The 21,959-nt window shown below is 43.3% G+C and overlaps 2 protein-coding genes across 7 annotated transcripts; one reads left to right on the forward strand and one right to left on the reverse strand.

The window, feature by feature from the left end:
• The first annotated feature begins 3,496 nt into the window (after positions 1-3,496).
• On the forward strand, positions 3,497-5,378 carry dnajc19 (DnaJ (Hsp40) homolog, subfamily C, member 19). Of its 4 annotated transcripts, none has more exons than XM_020499089.2 (6): positions 3,498-3,649; positions 4,120-4,167; positions 4,251-4,324; positions 4,899-4,978; positions 5,051-5,121; positions 5,235-5,378. In XM_020499089.2, exons 3-6 carry the CDS (start codon positions 4,262-4,264, stop codon positions 5,303-5,305), a joined length of 285 nt encoding a protein of 94 aa, XP_020354678.1. In that variant the 5' UTR covers positions 3,498-3,649; positions 4,120-4,167; positions 4,251-4,261; the 3' UTR covers positions 5,306-5,378. The 4 variants fall into 4 exon arrangements, with proteins under 4 accessions (XP_020354675.1, XP_020354678.1, XP_020354677.1 ...); XM_020499088.2 differs by having other exon boundaries at positions 3,499-3,966; positions 4,120-4,171; XM_020499087.2 differs by having other exon boundaries at positions 3,499-3,649; positions 4,120-4,171.
• A 39-nt stretch (positions 5,379-5,417) lies between these two features.
• fxr1 (FMR1 autosomal homolog 1) lies at positions 5,418-20,995 on the reverse strand. Of its 3 annotated transcripts, none has more exons than XM_020499084.2 (17): positions 20,873-20,995; positions 18,845-18,897; positions 18,626-18,719; positions 18,456-18,527; positions 18,140-18,288; positions 17,934-18,027; positions 12,236-12,352; positions 11,927-12,097; positions 9,186-9,264; positions 8,988-9,097; positions 8,784-8,870; positions 8,483-8,687; positions 8,088-8,279; positions 7,730-7,930; positions 7,437-7,514; positions 6,904-6,989; positions 5,422-6,369 (listed from the first exon to the last, which is right to left on the reverse strand). In XM_020499084.2, the coding sequence occupies exons 1-17, from the start codon at positions 20,939-20,941 to the stop codon at positions 6,199-6,201; spliced, it is 2,028 nt and encodes a 675-aa protein (XP_020354673.1). In that variant the 5' UTR covers positions 20,942-20,995; the 3' UTR covers positions 5,422-6,198. The 3 variants fall into 3 exon arrangements, with proteins under 3 accessions (XP_020354674.1, XP_020354673.1, XP_020354671.1); XM_020499082.2 differs by having other exon boundaries at positions 8,784-8,876; XM_020499085.2 differs by lacking the exon at positions 7,437-7,514 and having other exon boundaries at positions 5,418-6,369.
• Between the last annotated feature and the right edge of the window lie 964 nt (positions 20,996-21,959).

The raw sequence follows: 21,959 nt of genomic DNA on the forward strand, positions 1-21,959 counted from the left end.
ACTATCAGTGTGAGGATCTACCTCTCCAATCTCTCGTGAGTCAATCTTCCCCATCTCTGATTTTCTTTTATATTTATGCTGGAATATTTAATTGTAGACAAAAGGTTACTCTGGCAGCATTCACCGCACAGAGGCAGAATAATCTGCTTTAAAAGGCTTGACATTTCAGGCTTTTCAAAAAGGCTGAAAAAATTATATCCCTGCTTTTGTTAATCAATGAAGTAGAACTCCCCTGAACAAAAGAATTAAATTGCTTGGTTGGTTTAATAAAACCAACAGAAATAGCTGCTTCCTCTGGGCTTTTTGTGTGTAGGCTCACCACATGCACCCAGCACTGTAATTCCATATGATTTTGGGGCAAAACTCTAATTTATCCACACAGTTGGCTTTTTAAATCCTATTGAAACTCCAGCCCTCCAGCCAGTGTGCCTGCCTGATGGAGGACAGATTCATCATTAAACCTGACTTTCACTGACTGCTGCAGGTCCACTACAGTTTGAAATTTCTATACTGCCCTTGCCTTGGAAAACATTGTAATTATGCAAATGATAGGGGCAATAATTAGGACCTTCAACATCTCATTGTGTTGCTCCAGTGTGCTTCATTCCAATGGGAAGAGAGATAACCATGTTCTATTCTATTTTAAATTGCTCAGAGCAGATGTTTGGTTAAAGTTCTGTTCAGTCCTATATTATTGCAATCCTAGGGAACTGACCATGTAATGTAAGAACAATTATGTTCTTTCTAGTTACACTACATTACCAAATGTATGTGGACACCTGCTCGTCGAACATCATCTCGAAAATCATGGGCATTAATATGGAGTCACCCCCCTTCGCAGCTATAACAGCCTCCACACTCTTCTGGAAAGGCTATCCACTAGATGTTGGAACATTACTGAGGGGACTTGATTCCATTCAGCCACAAGAGCATTAGTGAGGTCGGCCACTGATGTTGGGTGAATAGGCCTGGCTCGCAGTCCGTGTTCCAACTTATCCCAAAGGTGTTCGATGGGGTTGAGATCAGGGCTTTGTGCAGGCCAGTAAAGTTCTTCCACACCAATATCAACAAACCATTTCTGTATGGACCTCACTTTGTACACGGGGGCATTGTCATGCTGAAACAGGAAGGCCCTTACCCAAACTGTAGCATTAAGATTTCCCTTCACTGGAACTAAGGGTCGTAGCCCGAAACATGAAAAACAGCCCCAGATTATTATTCTTCCTCCACCAAACTGTACAGTTGGCACTATGCATTGGGGCAGGTAGCTTTTTCCTGGCATCTGCCAAACCCAGATTCGTCCTTCGGACTTCCAGATGGTGAAGCATGATTCATCACTCCAGGGAATACATTTCCACTGCTCCAGAGTCCAATGACTGCGAGCTTAACACCACTCCAACCGAAACTTGGCATTGCACATGGTGATCTTAGGCTTGTGTGCGGCTGCTCAGCCATGGAAACCCATTTCATTAGGCTCCCGATGAATAGTTATGTTGCTTCCAGAGGCATTTTGGTACTTGGTAGTGAGTGTTGCAACTGAGGACAGACGATTTTTATGCGCTATGCACTTCAGCATTGTTGTTGCTCCTAGACGTTTCCACTTCACAACAACAGCACTTAAAGTTGACTGGGGCAGCTCTTGCAGGGCAGAAATTTGAGCAACTGACTTGTTGGAAAGGGGGCAGCTTTTTAGTAAGGCCATTCTACTGCCAATGTTTGTCTTTGGAGATTGCATGGCTGTGTGCTCGATTTTATACGCCTGTCAGCATCGGGTGTGGCTGAAATAGCTGAATCCACTAAGTTGATGGATTGTCCGCATACTTTCGTATATACAGTGCATTCGGAAAATACTCAGACCCCTAAAATGTTCCCACATTTTGTTGAGCTACAGCCTTATTCAAAAATTGATTACATAGTTTTCCCCCCTCACCAATCTACATACAATACCCCATAATGACAAGGCAAAAACAGGTTTCTACAATTTTTTGCAAATGTATTAAAAATAAAAAACTGAAATATCACATTTATATAAGTAATCAGACCATTTACTCAATACTTTGTTGAAGCACCTTTGCCAGCGATTACAGCCTCGAGTCTTCTTGGGTAGGACACTACAAGCTTGGCACACCTGTATTTCGGGACTTTCTCCCATTCTTCTCTGTAAATCCTCTCAAGCTATGTTAGGTTGGATGGGGAGCATCGCTGCACAGCTATTTTCAGGTCTCTCCAGATATGTTCGATCAGGTTCAAGTCCGGGCTCTGGCTGGGCCACTCAAGGATATTCAGAGACTTGTCCCGAAGCCACCCCGGCATTGTCTTGGCTTGCTCAGGGTTGTTGTCCTGCTGGAAGGTGAACCTTTGCCCCAGTCTCAGGTCCTGAGCGCTCTGGAGCAGGTTTTCAAGGATCTCTCTGTACTTTTCTCCATTCATCTTTCCCTTGATCCTGACTAGTCTCCCAGTACCTGCGGCTGAAAAACATCCCCACTACATGATGCTGCCACCACCATGCTTCACCATACAGATGGTACCAGGTTTCCCCCAGATGTGACACTTGGCATTCAGGCCAAAGAGTTCCTTGTGCCTCGACACAATCCTGTCTCGGAGCTCTATGGAGAATTCCTTCGACCTGATTGCTTGGTTTTTGCTCTGACATTCACTTTCAACTGTGGGACCTTATATAGACAGGTGTGTGCATTTCCAAATAATTTCCAATAAATTGAATTTACCACAGGTGGACTCCAATAAAGTTGTAGAAACATCTCGAGGATGATCAATGGAAACTTCGAGTCTCATAGCCAAGGGTCTGAATACTTATGTTAAAAATGTATTTCTGTTTTTTATTTGCAATACATTTGCTAAGATTTCTGTTTTTGCTTTGTCATTATGGGGTATTGTGTGTCGATTGATGAGGAAATGTTTTAATGTAATCCATTTTAGAATAAGGCTGTGACATAACACAATGTGGAAAAAGGGAAAGGGTCTGAATACTTTCCGAATGTACTGTATAGTGTATGAATGAGTGCCTGTTGTAATTTGAGTGACTAACGTGTGACTATTTGGCATTACATTCCCACTGCTGTACAATACTGTGTGTTTGTACTGTACATGTATGTATTATACATGCACTGTTGTTCCATTGGATGTGTATATATACACATATATTTTTTTTTTGCATGTCAAACAAGCAGGTCTCTGGACAAAAAGTATCTGAACAATAGTATTACATCTGGGGAATAGGTAAAAAGGCTGATTTCTAAGTATGTTATACATTACCTTAATAATAATGTGTTCTGAAAAACACTGTATTTGCACAATTCTCTTTTATTAATGCATGAGCATTTTCAGGTCCAGAGACGCTGGACCAGATAGGCAACATATTTTATAGGACACTAAATTACTAAGCAGGAAGTAGCTAGGGACTAGGCATACATTTCTATAGAATTGGGACCCTATCATTTTGCGACAGTGCTGAGCAATTGACTTGAGTCTTTACGACATGTGCCTTTAATTTCTGTCAGGCCAGAAATATACAAGAGAAGTCACGGATCAAAACATGAGGGGTCATCTGTGACTTTGTTCATCGTAAACAAGTGTATAAAAAGTTATGTTGCAAGTCTTTGATAGAGGCGGATCTTAGCAATAAAACATGGTGAGTTAGTATTGATTATATCGATGCTACCGTGAAAGGATAGCTTACTGCATTGAAGTGTTTAGACAAGAGCAGAAGCTTTAGAATTGCGTTAGTAAAGCTGGCTAGCCAGCCAGTTAGCTAACTAGCGACTGTAGCAGCATACTAGTGAAAGTGAGCAAGCTGATAGAGTGTGTGTAACTACGACTAACAGCCATACAGTTGGTGGCTAGCTAACATTACTCATCCTAGACCCCTGACGCATAAATGGTTAACGTTACAGCTAGAAACAAATAGCAGCATGACTACTGCAGCGCCATCATGTGGAAACCATTAAGGTACATGACCTACAGATCACACAGGTTTTGACCACATATCTGAGATGTGACCACTGCACTAGCTGACTTTGATTATAAACATGTCTTGTAGGCTTTATATGAAAAGGTTGCGATATCTTCCTCTACTAATGAACATCCATAATCGATTCACAGGCCAGTTCCATGGTGGCAGTGGGGCTCACCCTAGCAGCAGCTGGATTTGTAGGTCAGTTTATCTTTAAGGTACAGAATATGCAGATTTGATGGATTTTGTGACACTAAAATGCGGATCCTCCTTGATTCAGGTCGCTATGCCATGCAGGCCATGAAACACATGGAACCCCAAATGAAGCAAGCTATGCAGAGTTTTCCCAAATCGGTAAGATTGTATGGGCTTTCACACGTGTTGGCCTCTACAAGACACAATGAATGGCATTAGTCTGACTGAACTCACATTGGTGCTGTGGTGGAACAAGTACCTAATTGTCATAGTTGAGTAAAAGTAAAGATACCTTAAATAGAAAAGGACCCAAGTAAGTCACCTAATAAAACATTAGGTTTGAAATGTGTAGTTTTACTTTTGATACATAAGTACATTTCAAATTCCTTATTAAGCAAACCATATGGGACCATTTTCTTAATTTACAGATAGCCAGGGGCTTTCTCCAACACTCAGACATAATTTACAAATGAAGCATTTGTGTTTAGTGTGTGCCAGATCAGAGGCAGAAGGGATGACCAGGGTGGTTCTCTTGATAAGTTTGTGAATTGGACCATTTCTGTCCTGCTAATCATTCAAAATGTAACAAGTACTTTTGGGTGTCAGGGAAAATATGGAGTAAAAAGTACAGTTCTTTAGGAATATAGTAAATTGAAAGTTGTCAAAAATAAGAGCCAACAAAAACTACTTACACCACTGCATCTGTTATACAATTGTAACTGTCTTGTTGCAGGCTTTTGGTGGTGGATACTACAGAGGTGGATTTGATCCCAAAATGAACAAGAGAGAGGCGTCGCTCGTTCTAGGAGTCAGGTACTGTAAATTTCACTGTGATAAGCAAATGCTTGACTTTATTGCACTAATGCATCATATTGTTGTCCCCAGTCCCACAGCTAACAAGACCAAGATCAGAGAAGCCCACAGAAAACTGATGATTCTTAATCACCCCGATAGAGGTTTGAGGAACTAGTACAATGTGTGGTCATTACTTTTATTTAGACCCATTGCGCTTGTAAAAATGTATTGGATCACACTGTACTCTAAAAATGCACATTTTGTTCTATTGCAGGTGGATCACCATATCTTGCAGCTAAAATAAATGAAGCAAAGGATTTACTTGATGGACAACTAAAGAAATAGATCAGATAATCACATTGCACTTGGTTTTTCTTATTAATTGTGCCCAAATAAATAATGTAAGAGATCAAACTCAGTCTTCCTCTCTACATTACTCATGTTTTCAGGACAAAGGTGGATTTGGATCTAAATGGAAGATCGGGTTTTATTTAAGAACTACCGGCATACAAAACATATTGCACATCAAACCAGAATGAGCATAAAAAAACAGAATTGTAGTTTACCAAACCAACATCTGGGAACTTCTCTTTCAGTAGTCCAAATTGTCACCTGCATGAAAATACGGTCTTCAGCCAGTGTTAGGAATAACAGCTTTTTAAATACTGTACACTTGATAAACCAAATAAAGCTCCTTCATGAGACCAGTTACTGCCACCATAATTCCAGCCTCTGGTGGGTGCATTTCAGCATACAGGTTCACTACTATGTGGAGTGTCATTCAGAAAAAGAAAAAAAATTGACATTGAACATTAACAGACCAGTTTCCAGACTAATGTTATTCTTATGGAAAATAAATTACAATTCAGTGCAAAACTCTTCCAGACTGCATTTCCTCGTATGAAGAAGTGGTTGCATATTAAAATGTAACAAAAAGCAGCTAACTCAACAAATATTAGGATAACTGGATTCTTCCTATCTTTGCCATCACTGACAAAACGTTTACTACAGCCAGGCAACTAACTATGTTGAATCTATTCTCAAGGCACAACATCAGATCATGTACTTGAAACATACTCTTATGTCTCGGGTTCAGTGCTAAATCTCTCTGTGTCCCATGTTGAGGGAACTGAAAAGTGCAGTAGAGAATCTGGAAGTCCATGACTATCTTTGGCAAGCTTGTACAATAACTATTGTAAAAATGTAGTACAATTAATGAGTTTGAGTGGATTCGTAGATTAGGAAACCCCGTTCAGGACAGGCTGCTGGTCACCATTCCCTTGGTAAGTGACTTTGGCAACCTGTTCTGTGGAAGCCCTGCCTGGTTCGTCACCTCTTCCATTGCTGGGTCCGTTGCTTGTATTTGCTTCTGCAGATAGGCTGTGCTCCGCGATACACTCAACCTGCCCCTAAAAGACACAGGTAGAAACAGTTACAGAAGCTTGACCAAAGACACACTTCACATCCATGTGTTGATACAATTCTGGGAATTGAAAACCAGCCTGGTCTCAACTCATTGGAAGGGTTTTGTACATTACCACGATTCTTTCTCTGGCCTGGGACCGACCTGTATGTAACAAGTATCTCATAGTAGTAGTGCTGATTTATGATCAGTTTAACCTTTTAAATCACAATGAGTAATTTATTTAACCAGGCAAGTCAGTTAAGAACAAATTCATGATTGCCTACCCCGGTCAAACCCTAACGACACTGGGCCAATTGTGCGCTGCCCTATGGGACTCCCAGTTAGTCAGTTGTGATACAGCCTGGAATCGAACCAGGGTCAGTAATGACATCTATAGCACTGAGAAGCAGTGCCTTAGACCGCTGCGTCACTCGGGAGCCCCAAGTAAGAACCGGGGGATCTGATCCTAGATCCGCACTCCTATTCTGATACATACAGGCCCTGAAGTCTGATTTGTAGCATTGTTTTCCAGACTCACCAGTTCTTTTTTGTTCTTTTTCAGTTCTTTTTGGTTAGTCTGTCTGCTTTGTGATTCAGCACGGGATATGTAATCTGCCACTGTAACTGCAAAACAAAGAATGTTAGAACCACTTTTACATTGGTAATTCATTTAACTAGAACTTAAATCAGATGTCATCATAGCTAATTAAATAAAAACAATGAAAAAACAGACAATGCAGTTAAAAATAACTAAAAAGGTAGTCTTAGGAGTGCAAGTGAGAAATACAGGCAACTAGTATTATAGCAAGGAAAACTCAATGAATTTTCACAACCTTAAAACGGTTGTCAACCAGTAGCTGACATGTTAGTGAATTGGAGTGGTAACATTAAAAACAATGGGTCTTCTTGATGGCATGCCTTTCCTAAGTTTCTCCCTCAGCTCCAGATAGAGAAATTGAAGAGGCTTCCCAGAGCAAGTTGATGGTTACTGGTTGAATCACTTTACTGCTAGCGAGGGAAAGTGTTAAGCACACGCTTTGGTAAACAAACAGGCCGTTCACCACCGTTTACCTGGTTGCTTTTCCTCTGGTGGGCGGACACTGCGTCTGCTGCTACGGTTACGCCGTTGCGGTTTAGCTTTTGAGTCATCTATGTGGGGGAGAATTTGTGCAGAACCCTCAGTGAGAGTATTGCATAAGGATAGACTTGGGATTGGTGTAAATTTATGATTCTATCCTTTTTTGGTCTGTCACGGAGGTAATTGCCTCCCATCTAATGCTTATGAGAGTGTTTGTTGTTGAATCCCATTGGCTCCCAGGGATTGTTTATTTTACTCAAGACACCTTTATCCAGAAGGGACTTACCAAGGCTATTCTCACTGAGGGAAGCGTTATCTGATTCACTCATGCCATCAATGACTGTTGTGTCCTCGTCAGTCCGACGGCGGCGGGAGCGGCGGCGGCGGTTTGTGTTGAGGTTGGAGTCGCTTGCATCAGTGTCAGCCGTCTGGTCTGTCTCTGTGTTGTCAAGCACACTGTATGGGTTGCCATAAGGATCCTTCAGAGCTACAGAGTAAGCAAAATGGCTTAATATTTAATACCTATCGTTTGAGGAACAATTCAAACCTTCATGTGATCATTCATGATAAACATAAAGGATAACAAATTATTGTCTGATGTCATCAGCATGTGTATGACCCATCAATTGTGTCTGCAGCTGTACCGGTGTTGGGGGCTCCTCTCCCTGCTCCACGGCCCCTGGGCCCTCTACCCCTCCCTGGACCAGCTCTCCTCCTGCTGTCTCTCTGTTGTCGAGTCCCCCTCTCCGGTTCTTCTCCCGCCAGGGACCAGTCACTCAGCTCATCCTTACGCTCAGAGTCAGTCTCAGAGGCATTGGATTGCTCAGAGTTTGTGCCTGAAAGTCAAACATAGCTTTTTAATACCACATGGCTGATGACTATCACATTCTGTTGAGCTATAGCATTATATCCCAATATCAATATTCCCCTAGCTAGACTGTCTTAACTTTTGACTGACCACCTGATAGGTGTGGAAGACTGGCTTGTAATGGGAGAATCTACAAAATGTCTTCAGTATCATTGTAAACATGACACTCACCATAGCCGGAGGTGTAGTTGGGGCCCCTGCGTCCGCGGCCTCTGCCGGTGTAGGAGCGGCTGGTGTGCACGGCGGTAGCAGCCACACTGTCGTCTGTGGTGTAGCCCTTGTCTGCTGGGCGGCCAGATGAAGGCCTGTGGCCCATCCCAATCTGCCTCAGCTGCTCATCTATCTGCAGTCTCTCCATACGCAGCTGCTCGACTTCCTGCAGTCGACGACAGGCAAACATGTCACAAAACAAACTCCTACAGCACTGACTCAAACCATTAGGAGGAGTGTGTTACTGTAGATCACTGCTTACGTTCAGGTAGGCAATGTGGTACTCCAGAAGTACCTGGACATTCCCAATATTCTCCTTAGTGCCGACAAATGTAAACGGGACCATTCCCTGTGTCAGCGCATCACAAATAAATGATGTTATTATGGGTGAAGAGTGTTTCGATGACAATATTGATCTCTTTGTCTACTAAGTGAGCTAGAAAGTAGCACAAAAGTAAGGGCTTACTTCTTGACGTGGCTGTGTGCCATCCTTGTCCCCTTCAATCCTAACTCTCACCACTCCAGACTTGTCAACGATCTCCTGAATGACTTTCCCATTCTTGCCAATTACCTTGCCTGAAAAAGCCACAAAGAACTTGTGTGAACTGCCACAAACACACCATCACTTTAATTTTATAATGATCAAATCCATCTCCATACATACCGACCAAGTTCCTGGGGATCTGAACAGAATCTTCAAGAAACTCCAGATAATTCCTTGCCTTCTTAACTGCCTCCTCATTCTTGAAGAATACAAAAGGTTGTTTTTCTTAAAAAGGTCCTGGTGGTAAACACACGTCTGTAGTTCACACACACACGCCCATAGTTCACACACACACACACACACAGACACACACACACGTCTATAGTTCACACACACACACACACACGTCTATAGTTCACAGACACACACACACGTCTATAGTTCACAGACACACACACACACGTATATAGTTCACAGACACACACACACACGTCTATAGTTCACAGACACACACACACACGTCTATAGTTCACAGACACACACACACACACGTCTATAGTTCACAGACACACACACACGTCTATAGTTCACAGACACACACACACACACACACGTCTATAGTTCACACACACACGTCCATAGTTCACACACACACGTCTATAGTTCACACACAAGTCTGTAGTTCACACACGTCTATAGTTCACACACACACACACACACACACACGTCTATAGTTCTCACACACACACACACGTCTATAGTTCTCACACACACACGTCCATAGTTCACACACACACGTGCGCAGTTCGCCCACGCACGCACACGTGCGCAGTTCGCCCACGCACGCACACGTGCGCAGTTCGCCCACGCACGCACACGTGCGCAGTTCGCCCACGCACGCACACGTGCGCAGTTCGCCCACGCACGCACACGTGCGCAGTTCGCCCACGCACGCACACGTGCGCAGTTCGCCCACGCACGCACACGTGCGCAGTTCGCCCACGCACGCACACGTGCGCAGTTCGCCCACGCACGCACACGTGCGCAGTTCGCCCACGCGCGCAGTTCGCCCACGCACGCACACGTGCGCAGTTCGCCCACGCACGCACACAGTTCGCCCACCCACGCACACAGTTCGCCCACAGACACGCACGCCCGCAGTTCGCCCACAGACACGCACGCCCGCAGTTCGCCCACAGACACGCACGCCCGCAGTTCGCCCACAGACACGCACGCCCGCAGTTCGCCCAGACACGCACGCCCGCAGTTCGCCCACAGACACGCACGCCCGCAGTTCGCCCACAGACACGCACGCCCGCAGTTCGCCCACAGACAAGCACGCCCGCAGTTCGCCCACAGACACGCACGCCCGCAGTTCGCCCACAGACACGCACGCCCGCAGTTCTTTTACAGACAGGCACGCCCGCAGTTCGCCCACAGACGCGCCCGCAGTTCGCCCACAGACGCGTCCGCCCACAGCCGCGTCCGCCCACAGCCGCGTCGGCAGTTCGCCCACAGCCGCGTCGGCAGTTCGCCCACAGCCGCGTCGGCAGTTCGCCCACAGCCGCGTCGGCAGTTCGCCCACAGCCGCGTCGGCAGTTCGCCCACAGCCGCGTCGGCAGTTCGCCACAGACGCGTCCGTAGTTCACAGACACGTCCATAGTTCACACCTACCCACACGATCACACGCACACATCCGTCCATAGTTCACACGTCCATAGTTCACACGCACACACGTCCATAGTTCACACGCACCCACACGTTCACACGTCCATAGTTCACACACGCACACATCCGTCCATAGTTCACACACGCACACATCCGTCCATAGTTCACACGCACACATCCGTCCATAGTTCACACGCACACATCCGTCCATGGTTCACACGCACACATCCGTCCATAGTTCACACGCACACATCCGTCCATAGTTCACACGCACACATCCGTCCATAGTTCACACGTCCATAGTCCTGTCATACAGACTACCGTTCAAAAGTTTGTTGTCACTTAGAAATGTCCTTGTTTTTGAAAGAAAAGCATATTTTCGTACATTAAAACATCAAATTGATCAGAAATACAGTGTAGACAATGTTGTAAATTAATATTGTAGGCCAGCAAGGCCAGCATCCCAAAGTCGCCTCTTCAGTGTTGACGTTGAGACTGGTGTTTTGCGGTTACTATTTAATGAAGCTGCCAGTTGAGGACTTGCGAGCCGTCTGTTTCTCAAACTAGACACCCTAATGTACTTGTCCTCTTGCTCAGTTGTGCACCCGGCCTCCCACTCCTCTTTCTATTCTGGTTAGAGACAGTTTGCACTGTTCTGTGAAGGGAGTAGCGTTGTACGAGATCTTCAGTTTCTTGGCAAATTCTCACATGGAATAGCCTTCATTTCTTAGAACAAGAATAGACTGACGAGTTTCAGAAGAAAGTTCTTTGTTTCTGGCCATTTTGCGCCAGAAACAAATCGAACTCACAAATGCTGATGCTCCAGATACTCAACTAGTCTAAAAAGGCCTGTTTTTTTTATTGCTTCTTTAAATCAGCACAACAGTTTTCAGCTGTGCTAACATTATTGGAAAAGGGTTTTCTAATGATCAATTAGCCTTTTAAAATGATAAACTTGGATTAGCTAACACAACGTGCCATTGGAACACAGGAGTGATGGTTGCTGACAATGGACCTCTGTTCGCCTATGTAGATATTCCATTAAAAATCATATTTTTCCAGCTTCAATAGTCATTTACAACATTAACAATGTCAACACTGTATTTTTCATCAAATTCATGTTATTTTAAAGGGGCAATTTTTTTTATGCTTTTCTTTCAAAAACAAGGACATTTCTAAGTGACTCCAACCTTTTGAACGAACGTCTATAGTTCCCCTCATAAGGTCTTGAAGCAGCAAAAGCATTAGCACACCTCTCCGTAAATTCTGAACGTCCCGCTCCCCTCATCCAGCTCGATAGCAGTGACTCCAGGCAGTTTTCTGGCTTGTTGAATGTTGCTTCCATGGCTTCCAATGGCAAGGCCCATGAGGTCCACCCTGACTGTAAACTCCTCTTGGAAACCAGATGCCAGTTGCTTTGTACTCTTGAGAGGAGATCGTTTTGAGTGAAAGATCTTACATTCACAGATGCCATTCATTTTACTATTATCCAATTTAATTCTGTCAAGCGCATGAATTCATGTGTTTTTATGCCAGGATGCAATTATGAAAATGGCCCTTACCTCCAGATGTTTAGTGGCCTCCTCATTTCGGGACATGAGCATGAGCTTAGTACGAATGCTCCTCAGGTGCATGTCACTGAGCAAAGACACTCGCTTAACTGTGGCTTCATTTATGGACTGCAAGGAAACAAGAATATAAACATAAATAAAATGGTCAAAACACATTAACTGGTAGGGGGAAAAATGTATAGTTACATATCGGGATATTATTTTTGAAGATATATCATATTTTCACAATATTATTTTGCGCTAGTTGGCTGTGCCTGCACCAGTATTTTTTTCCCATAGCTTGTTCTCCATCTTTTTAAATAGGGACCCAATTTGTTTTCAGGACTTATTTCCACAACTGGTCCAAACTAGTTCTCTCATGTCTCTTGTCCCCCTGCAGCAGACATACAGCTGAAGTCGGAAGTTTACATACACTTAGGTTGGAGTCATTAAAACTCGTTTTTCAACCACTCCACAAATTTCTTGTTAACAAACTATAGTTTTGGCAAGTCAGTTAGGACATCTACTTTGTGCATGACAAGTAATTTTTCCACCAATTGTTTACAAACGGAGTATTTCACTTAAAATTCACTGTATCACAATTGCAGTGGGTCAGAAGTTCACATACACTAAGTTGACTGTGCCTTTAAACAGCTTGGAAAATTCCAGAAAATGTCATGGCTTTAGAAGCTTCTGAAAAATAATGTCTATTAGCCTGAGTCAATTGGAGGTGTACCTGTGGATGTATTTCAAGGCCTACCTTCAAACTCAGTGCCTCTTTGCTTGACATCATGGAAAAATCAAAAGAAATCAGCCAAGACCTCCACAAGTCTGGTTCGTCCTTGGGAGCAATTTCCAAACGCCTGAAGGTACCACGTTCATCTGTACAAACAATAGTACGCAAGTATAAACACCATGGGACCACGCAGACGTCATACCGCTCAGGAAGCATACGCGTTCTGTCTCCTAGAGATGAACATACTTTGGTACGAAAAGTTTAAATCAATCCCAGAACAGCAAAGGACCTTGTGAAGATGCTGGAGGAAACAGGTACAAAAGTATCTATATCCACAGTAAAACAAGTCCATTATCGACATATTGCTCAGCAAGGAAGAAGCCACTGCTCCAAAACCGCTATAAAAAAGCCAGACTACGGTTTGCAACTGCACATGGGAACAAAGATCGCACTTTTTGGAGAATATAACTTTTCGGCCATAATGACCATTGTTTTGTTTGGAGGTAAAAGGGGATGCTTGCAAGCCGAAGAACACCACCCCAGCCGTGAAGCACAGGGGTGGCAGCATCATGTTGTGGGGTTGCTTTATTGCAGGAGGGACTGGTGCACTTCACAAAATAGATGGCTTCATGAGGGGGGGAAAATGCTACTCACTGGACCCTATGATCACTCGGCTACACATGCCTCTCCCTAATGTCAATATGCCTTGTCTATTGCTGTTTTGGTTAGTAATTTGTCTTATTTCACTGTAGAGCCTCCAGCCCTGATTAATATGCCTTATGTTCCACCCCCCCCCACCCACACGCGGTGACCGCACCTGGCTTAAATGGTGCCTCTGGAGACAAAACCTCTCATCGTCACTCAATTCCTAGGCTTAGTTCCACTGTACTCACATCCTACCATACCCTTGTCTGTACATCATGCCTCAAATCTATTCTTCTGTGCCCAGAAACCTGCTCCTTTTACTCTCTGTTCCGAACGCACTAGACGACCAGTTCTTTTAGCCTTTAGCTGTACTCTTATCCTACTCCTCCTTTGTTCCTCTGGTGATGTAGAGGTTAACCCAGGCCCTGCAGCCCTCAGCATCACTCCCATTCCCCAGGCGATCGCATTTGTTGACTTTTGTAACCATAAAAGCCTTGGTTTCATGCATGTTAACATTAGAAGGCTCCCCCCTAAGTTTATTTTATTCACTGCTTAGCACACTCTGCCAACCCGGATGTCCTAGCCGTGTCTGAATCCTGGCTTAGGAAGGCCCCCAAAATTCCTGAAATTTCCATCCTTAACAATAACATTTTCCGACAAGACAGAACTGCCAAAGGGTGCGGAGTTGCAATTTTCTGCAGAGATAGCCTGCAGAGTTCTGTCATACTATCCAGATCTGTGCCCAAACAATTTGAGCTTCTACTTTTAAAAAGCCCCCCCCCCCCCCCCCCCCCCGTTGAGCCCTGGACACCGTATGGGAATTGATCGCCCCCCATCTAGCTTCAGAGTTTGTTCTGTTAGGTGACCTAAACTGGGATATGCTTAACACCCCGGCAGTCCGAAAAATGTAAGCTAGACGCCCTCAATCTCACACAAATCATCAAGGAACCCACCAGGTACAACCTTAAATGTGTAAACAAGGGCACCCTCAGATGTTATCCTGACCAACTGGCCTTCCAAATACACCGCCGCTGTCTTCAATCAGGATCTCAGCGATCACTGCCTCATTGCCTGTATCCGCTACGGGTCCGCAGTCAAACGACCCCCCCCGCATCACTGTCAAACACTCCCTAAAACACTTCAGCGAGCAGGCCTGTCTAATCAACCTGGCCCGGGTATCCTGGAAGGATATTGACCTCATCCCGTCAGTTGAGGATGCCTGGTCATTCTTTAAACGTAACTTCCTCACCATCTTAGATAAGCATGCTCCGTTCAAAAAATGCAGAACTAAGAACAGATTTAGCCCCTGGTTCACTCCGGACCTGACTGCCCTCGACCAGCACAAAAACATTCTGTGGCGGACTGCAATAACATCGAAAAGTCCCCGCGATATGCAACTGTTCAGGGAAGTCAGGAACCAATACACGCAGTCAGAAAAGCAAAGGCCAGCTTTTTCAAACAGAAATTTGCATCCTGTAGCTCTAACTCCAAAACGTTCTGGGACACTGTAAAGTCCATGGAGAACAAGAGCACCTCCTCTCAGCTGCCCACTGCACCGAGGCTAGGTAACACGGTCACCACCGATAAATCCATGTTAATCGAAAACTTCAACAAGCATTTCTCAACGGCTGGCCATGCCTTCCTCCAGGCTACTCCAACCTCGGCCAACAGCTCCATCCCCCCCGCAGCTACTGGCCCAAGCCTCCCAAGCTTCTCCTTTACCCAAATCCAGATAGCAGATGTTTTGAAAGAGCTGCAAAACCTGGACCCGTACAAATAAGCTGGGCGTGACAATCTGAACCCTATTATTTCTGAAACTATCCGCCACCCCTATTACCAGCCTGTTCAACCTCTTTCATATCGTCTGAGATTCCCAAGGACTGGAAAGCTGCCGTGGTCATCCCCTTCTTCAAAGGGGGAGACACCCTGGACCCAAACTGTTACAGACCTATATCCATCCTGCTCTGCCTATCTAAGGTCTTCGAAAGCCAAGTCAACAAATAGATCACTGACCATCTCGAAACCCACCGTACCTTCTCCGCTGTGCAATCTGGTTTCCGAGCCGGTCACGTGTAAACCTCAGCCACGCTCAAGGTACTAAACGATATCATAACCGGCATCGATAATAGACAATAATGTGCAGCCGTCTTCATCGACCTGGCCAAGGCTTTCGACTCTGTCAATCACCATATTCTTATCGGCAGACTTTGTAAACTCTCCTTTCAGACTCATATCAAACATCTCCAATCCAAAATCAAATCTAGAATCGGCTTTCTATTTCGCAACAAAGCCTCCTACACTCACGCCGCCAAACTTACCCTAGTAAAACTGACTATTCTACCGATCCTCGACGATGTCATCTACAAAATGGCTTCCAATACTCTACTCAGCAAACTGGATGCAGTTTATCACAGTGCCATCCACTTTGTTACTAAAGCACCTTATACCACCCACCACTGCGACCTGTATGCTCTAGTCGGCTGGCCCTCGCTACATATTCGTCGCCAAACCAACTGGCTCTAGGTCATCTATAAGTCCATGCTAGGTAAAGCTCCGCCTTATCTCAGTTCACTGGTCACGATGGCAACACCCACCCGTAGCACGCGCACCAGCAGGTGCATCTCACTGATCATCCCTAAAGCCAACACCTAATTTGGCCACCTTTCCTTCCAGTTCTCTGCTGTCTGTGACTGGAACGAATTGCAAAAATCATTGAAGTTTGAGACTTATCTCCCTCACCAACTTTAAACATCTGCTATCTGAGCAGCTAACCGATCGCTGCAGCTGTACATAGTCCATCGGTAAATAGCCCACCCAAATTACCTACCTCATCCCCATACTATTTTTAGTTATTTACTTTTCTGCTCTTTTGCACACCAGTATCTCTACCTGCACATGACCATCTGATCATTTATCACTCCAGTGTTAATCTGCTAAATTGTAATTATTCGCCTACCTCCTGCCTTTTGCACACATGTATATAGACTCTTTCTTCCTTTTTTCCCCCCTACTGTGTTATTGACTTGTTTATTGTTTACTCCATGTGTAACTGTGTTGCTGTCGGTTCACACTGCTATGCTTTATCTTGGCCAGTTCGCAGTTGTAAATAAGAACTTGTTCAACTAGCCTACCTGGTTAAATAAAGGTTAAATAAAAATGAAATAAAAAAATGAACAAAGCCTCTTTCACTCATTCCACTAAACACATCCTCGTAAAACTGACAATCCTACCGATCCTTGTCTTCGGGCGATGTCATTTACAAAACAGCCCCACTCAGCAAATTGGATGCAGTCTATCACAGTGCCACCCGTTTTATCACCAGAGCCCCATATACTACCCACCACTGCGACCTGTATGCTCTCGTTGGCTGGCCCTCACTACATATCTGTCGCCAAACCCAGCAGGTGTATTTCACTGGTCATCCCCAAAGCGAACACTTCCTTTGGCTGCCTTTTCTTCCAGTTCTCTGCTGCCAATGACTGGAACCAATTGCAGAAATCTCTGAAGCTGGAGTCTTAGATCTCCCTCTCTTACTTTAAGCATCAGCTGTCTGAGCAGCTTACCGATCACTGTACACAGCCAATCTCTAAATAGCGACTATCTCCTCCCCATATTATTACTTACCTACTTACCTACCAGGTCAAACATACATACAAGTTGTGGCAAAATGGCTTAAGGACAACAAAGTCAAGGTATTGGAGTGGCCATCACAAAGCCCTGACCTCAACCCTATAGAAAATTTGTGGGCAGAACTGAAAAAGCATGTGCGAGCAAGGAGGCCTACAAACCTGACTCAGTTACACCAGCTCTGTCAGGAGGAATGGGCCAAAATTCACCCAACTTATTGTGGAAAGCTTGTGGAAGGTTACCCGAAACATTTGACCCAAGCTAAACAATTTAAAGGCAATGCTACCAAATACTAGTTGAGTGTATGTAAACTTCTGACCCACTGGGAATGTGATGAAAGAAATAAAAGCTGAAATAATTCACTCTACTATTATTCTGACATTTCACATTCTTAAAATAAAGTGGTGATCCTAACTGACCTAAGATTCTTACTAGGATTAAATAACAGGAATTGTGAAAAACTGAGTTTGAAATGTATTTGGCTAAGGTGTATGTAAACTTCCGACATCAACTGTATAGTGAGTAAAATCAGTATCGAAATACATATAGAATTGTGAGAATCCCAATACATATCGTATCGGCACCTAAGTATCATGAAAATATCATATTGTGAGGTCCCTGGCAATTTCCAGCCCTATTTCATTGGTATACTCAAATCTGCTGGAACTGAAGAAAGTGTCAGAAAGATGTATACATACTTACCAGTACAACCAAGCTACTTGTTTCTGAACAGTAGACAATCCGACAAGCTCCCACTGCCTTTTTGAAATCTTTATGCGCTTGTTCACTTTCGCACCTGAAGTAGAAGGAACTATAATCAGATTCTAAATTATAATGCATGTAAATAACATCCAACAAATAACCAGTCTATATCACAATCAGAAACTACTTTTAAACAAGGTACATACGCTGCTTTCAGGTCGTCGGGAACTGGGACTGTGCACTTGAAGAAGGAGCTCTTTGACACCGCCTTGTTGATATTTACAGGCCGAAGACGTTCAAATGTGACTATTTCATTGTATGTGGCGTCACAGGCAGCATACTCGATCACATAGAACTACATAGTAAACACAACACAGGTTACATATCAACTTGCATGAAACTGACAAACATAACAGGATGAGGAAACCCGAGGACAAACATCAAATAAACATCTCCTTGATGAAACAACTCTCAAATTACATTATAGGACCAGTGAAATTGTAACCACAGTTAACTACTCACATCTCCCTTCATCATGCGCACTTTGGCAAGCCACCAGCCACATGGCTCCTGCTCATTGGCCCGGGAGAAGATCTGGTACAGAGAGAAACAAGGGGAGATAATTAAAAATAAGACATCCTATGGAAACGGTGTCTGTTAAATTTCTATGAAGATAGAGAGCCAGTTCTCACCTCCACCTCTTCTCCCTCCCCGATGTCCTTTTTACCATCGGCTGGAGGTGGCATCCGAACATCACTAAAGGGAACTTGTCTCTCTGGTTGCCAACTTCATTAACAACAACAAGCATTTAGATCAGTATCAAAGTTATGCCCAAACTAATACCACTATCTAATACCACTTCAATATGACAAACTACAACCTGACAAGAACTGACGAATTACCACACTTACTTGTTCTCAAAGGCAATAGCGAGTGAATCGTCATGGACATCTTTGACAAATCCCTAGAGAAAGGACAGCAGTACTTTAAATTCAGAAGTGCTCCCCTAGCCCTAGATTATATATACTGTGCAGTGAAAAAGTATTTGCCCTCTTTCTAATTTGATCTACTTCTGCATATTTTGATACTGAATGTTTTCAGATCTTTTCAGAACCAAAACAGCCATCCAAAAAGTTATACTTTTGACTCATCTGTCCATAGAACATTCTTCCAAGAGTTGACAATAATCCAGGTGTTTTTTGGCAAACTTCAGTCATTTTTATGGATGAGATGGGTCCCATTATGCCTGGTGAAAATCAAATACTATAGTCCACTGGAAAAACCTCATACCAATGGTCAAGCATTGTGGTGATAGTTTGGGGATGCTTTGCTGCCTCAGGACCTGGATGATTTGCCTTAATAAAAGGAACCATGAATTCTTCTCTGTATCAGAATTTTACAGGAGAACGTCAGGCCATCCATCTGTGAGATGAAGCGCAGCTTCATGCAACAACACAATGATCCAAAACACACAATCAAGATACATGAAATTGGCTAAAAGCAACAAATTGGAATGGCCTAGTCAAAGTCCAGACCTAATCCCAATTAAGATGTGGCAGGATTTGAAACAAGCAGTTCATGCTTGAAAACCCACAAATGTCGCTGAGTTAAAGCAGTTCTGCATGCAAGAGCGGGCCACAATTCCTCCACAGCGATGTGAGAGACTGATCAACAACTACAGGAAGCATTTGGTTGCAATCATTGCAGCTAAAGGTGGCACAACCAGTTATTGAGTGTAAGGGGGCAACTACTTTTTCACACAGGGAATTGGGTGTTGCACAACTTTGTTAATTAAATAAATAAAATAAGTATACATTTGTTGTGTTATTTGTAAACTCAGGTTCCCTTTATCTAAGATTAGGTTTTGGTTGAAGATCTGATTACATACAGTATAAAAATGTGCAAAAATCAGAAAGGGGGCAAATACTTTTTCACAGCACTGTAGCTTGTTGCTAGGAGATGTTTAGGTCTATTCTAGTCAAGAACTCGACCAGGGCACTGTGATATCCTTTCACTATGTGGATCTTTGATTCAGTGAATACAAAAATAGACCTGGTGCCTAAAGTATCTGCTGAATCTGACGACAGCTGAGCTGAGGACTGAGAGCAGCTGACACGGCATAGATCAATCAGTGGGCCTAAGACTGGGCATTCATGGAATAACTTCAGGATAATGTGTTGTTCACATTTCCAACTTTCTGCAATAGTCTAACAACATCCACAACGAGTACAAACATTTTCACCAAATGTATGTTCTTAAACGGGCAAGTCCTTCTATACACAACATTTCAGCTAGCTAGCAAGTTAGTTCCTTATTCAGACTTCAATAGGACCAAATGAAAACAGTGAGCTGGCTATGATTAAAATATGAATTTAACAAACGTTTTACTTTAAAATTGTTTTATGATTAACACATATGGTTAGCATATATACACTTTTAGATAGTCTAGCAGGTCATAAAGTTACTCAGATCCATGCTGATTCAAGACGAGCAAAGTCAAAAGAGCAACCGAACCCGTTAGTTCAGCTAGCCAAGTTAACTAGCTAGTACCTAGCTAGCTGGTTGATGCTAACAATAGACAACCCGCCCGACTAGCTGTTAATTAAGTCAGAAACATTCCTCAGTGTTTTCGTCCAAGAAAACTAATAACGTAATCATGTAACGTTAAGACAAACAGGACGTGAATAAACGTTGTTGCAACAACAAAAACGGACAAGAGGCCAAATAGCTATAATATTTGGCTATCAAGATAGCGTATCTAGCTAACGTTTCGTAATAGCTAGCTAACTACCAACGTCAGACATGTTGAAAACACATATCTAGTTTAGTGTGTGTAGCTAGATTACGTTTGTTGACAATAGTTGGGGAACAGATGTGTGAGTCATGTTTTATAAAACATGATTATGGTCAGTTTACATTAATGTTAAGAATTGATTTACCTTATAATATGCTCCGTTGGAGCCACGGACCTCCACCGTCAGTTCATCCATGTTGGGCATGCAATGCATGCCGGGGAGGAGTTCTAGAAGTTTACAAATGGTACAAGTCTAGAAGTGTACTTGCAAATTGATAGGCCAAATTCAATGTGCACATAATCCATACTCCAGGATTACAACATTGTTGTCCATAACATAGGCCTACATTTAACAGATTTAGTTAGCTAAATGAAAACACGGGGTAAATAATGTGACACTTCACAGCATTGCACAACATATATTCTATGATTTAGGTTAGCTACATTGTAAAATGTGGATATCAACAAGACCTATCATTGATTTTTGCACACTGTAAATCGCCTGAGCAAGTGCATTTTAGAAATGTGGACATGTATCATCCATCAACTTTGCTATCCATGACATTAGACAGAGGACCAAGATGAGGACCAAACTTTGAAATGGCCTGATGTGCTGGCAATTGTAGTCAATGAATTGACAGGCATAAAGGCTAAACTTGTGAATCAGAAATCCGAGATGAATAATGAAAAGGTTTTTGTGTCACTCAAAAATTGTCAATTTATTCAGATGTAAATGTTGTTATGATGCTGGAATTCAATCAAAACCACACTGCAGGATAACATTCTCCTGATACAGTGCCTTAAGAAAGTACACCCCTTGGACTTTTTCCACATTTTGTTGTGTTCCAGCCTGAATTTACAATGTATTCAATTTATATTTTTGTCACTGGCCTACACACAATACCCCAGAATGTCAACGTGGAGTAATGTTTTTAGAACATTGAATGTTCCCGAGTGGACTGGTTACAGTTTTGACTTAAATTGGCTTGAAAATCTATGGAAAGACTTGAAAATGGCTGTATAACAATGATCAACAACAAACTTGACAGAGCTTGAAGAATTTTTCAAAGAATAATGTGCAAATATTGTACAATACAGGTGTGTCTTAGAGATTGACCCAGAATGACTCACAGCTGTAATAGCTGCCCAAGGTGATTCTAACGTGTATTGACTCAGGGGTGTGAATAGGAGATACAGTCTATTTATGTATGACATTTTCAACAAATTTTCCA

This window comes from Oncorhynchus kisutch, linkage group LG13 (genome assembly GCF_002021735.2).
Source record: "Oncorhynchus kisutch isolate 150728-3 linkage group LG13, Okis_V2, whole genome shotgun sequence".
NCBI classification, from domain to species: domain Eukaryota; kingdom Metazoa; phylum Chordata; class Actinopteri; order Salmoniformes; family Salmonidae; genus Oncorhynchus; species Oncorhynchus kisutch.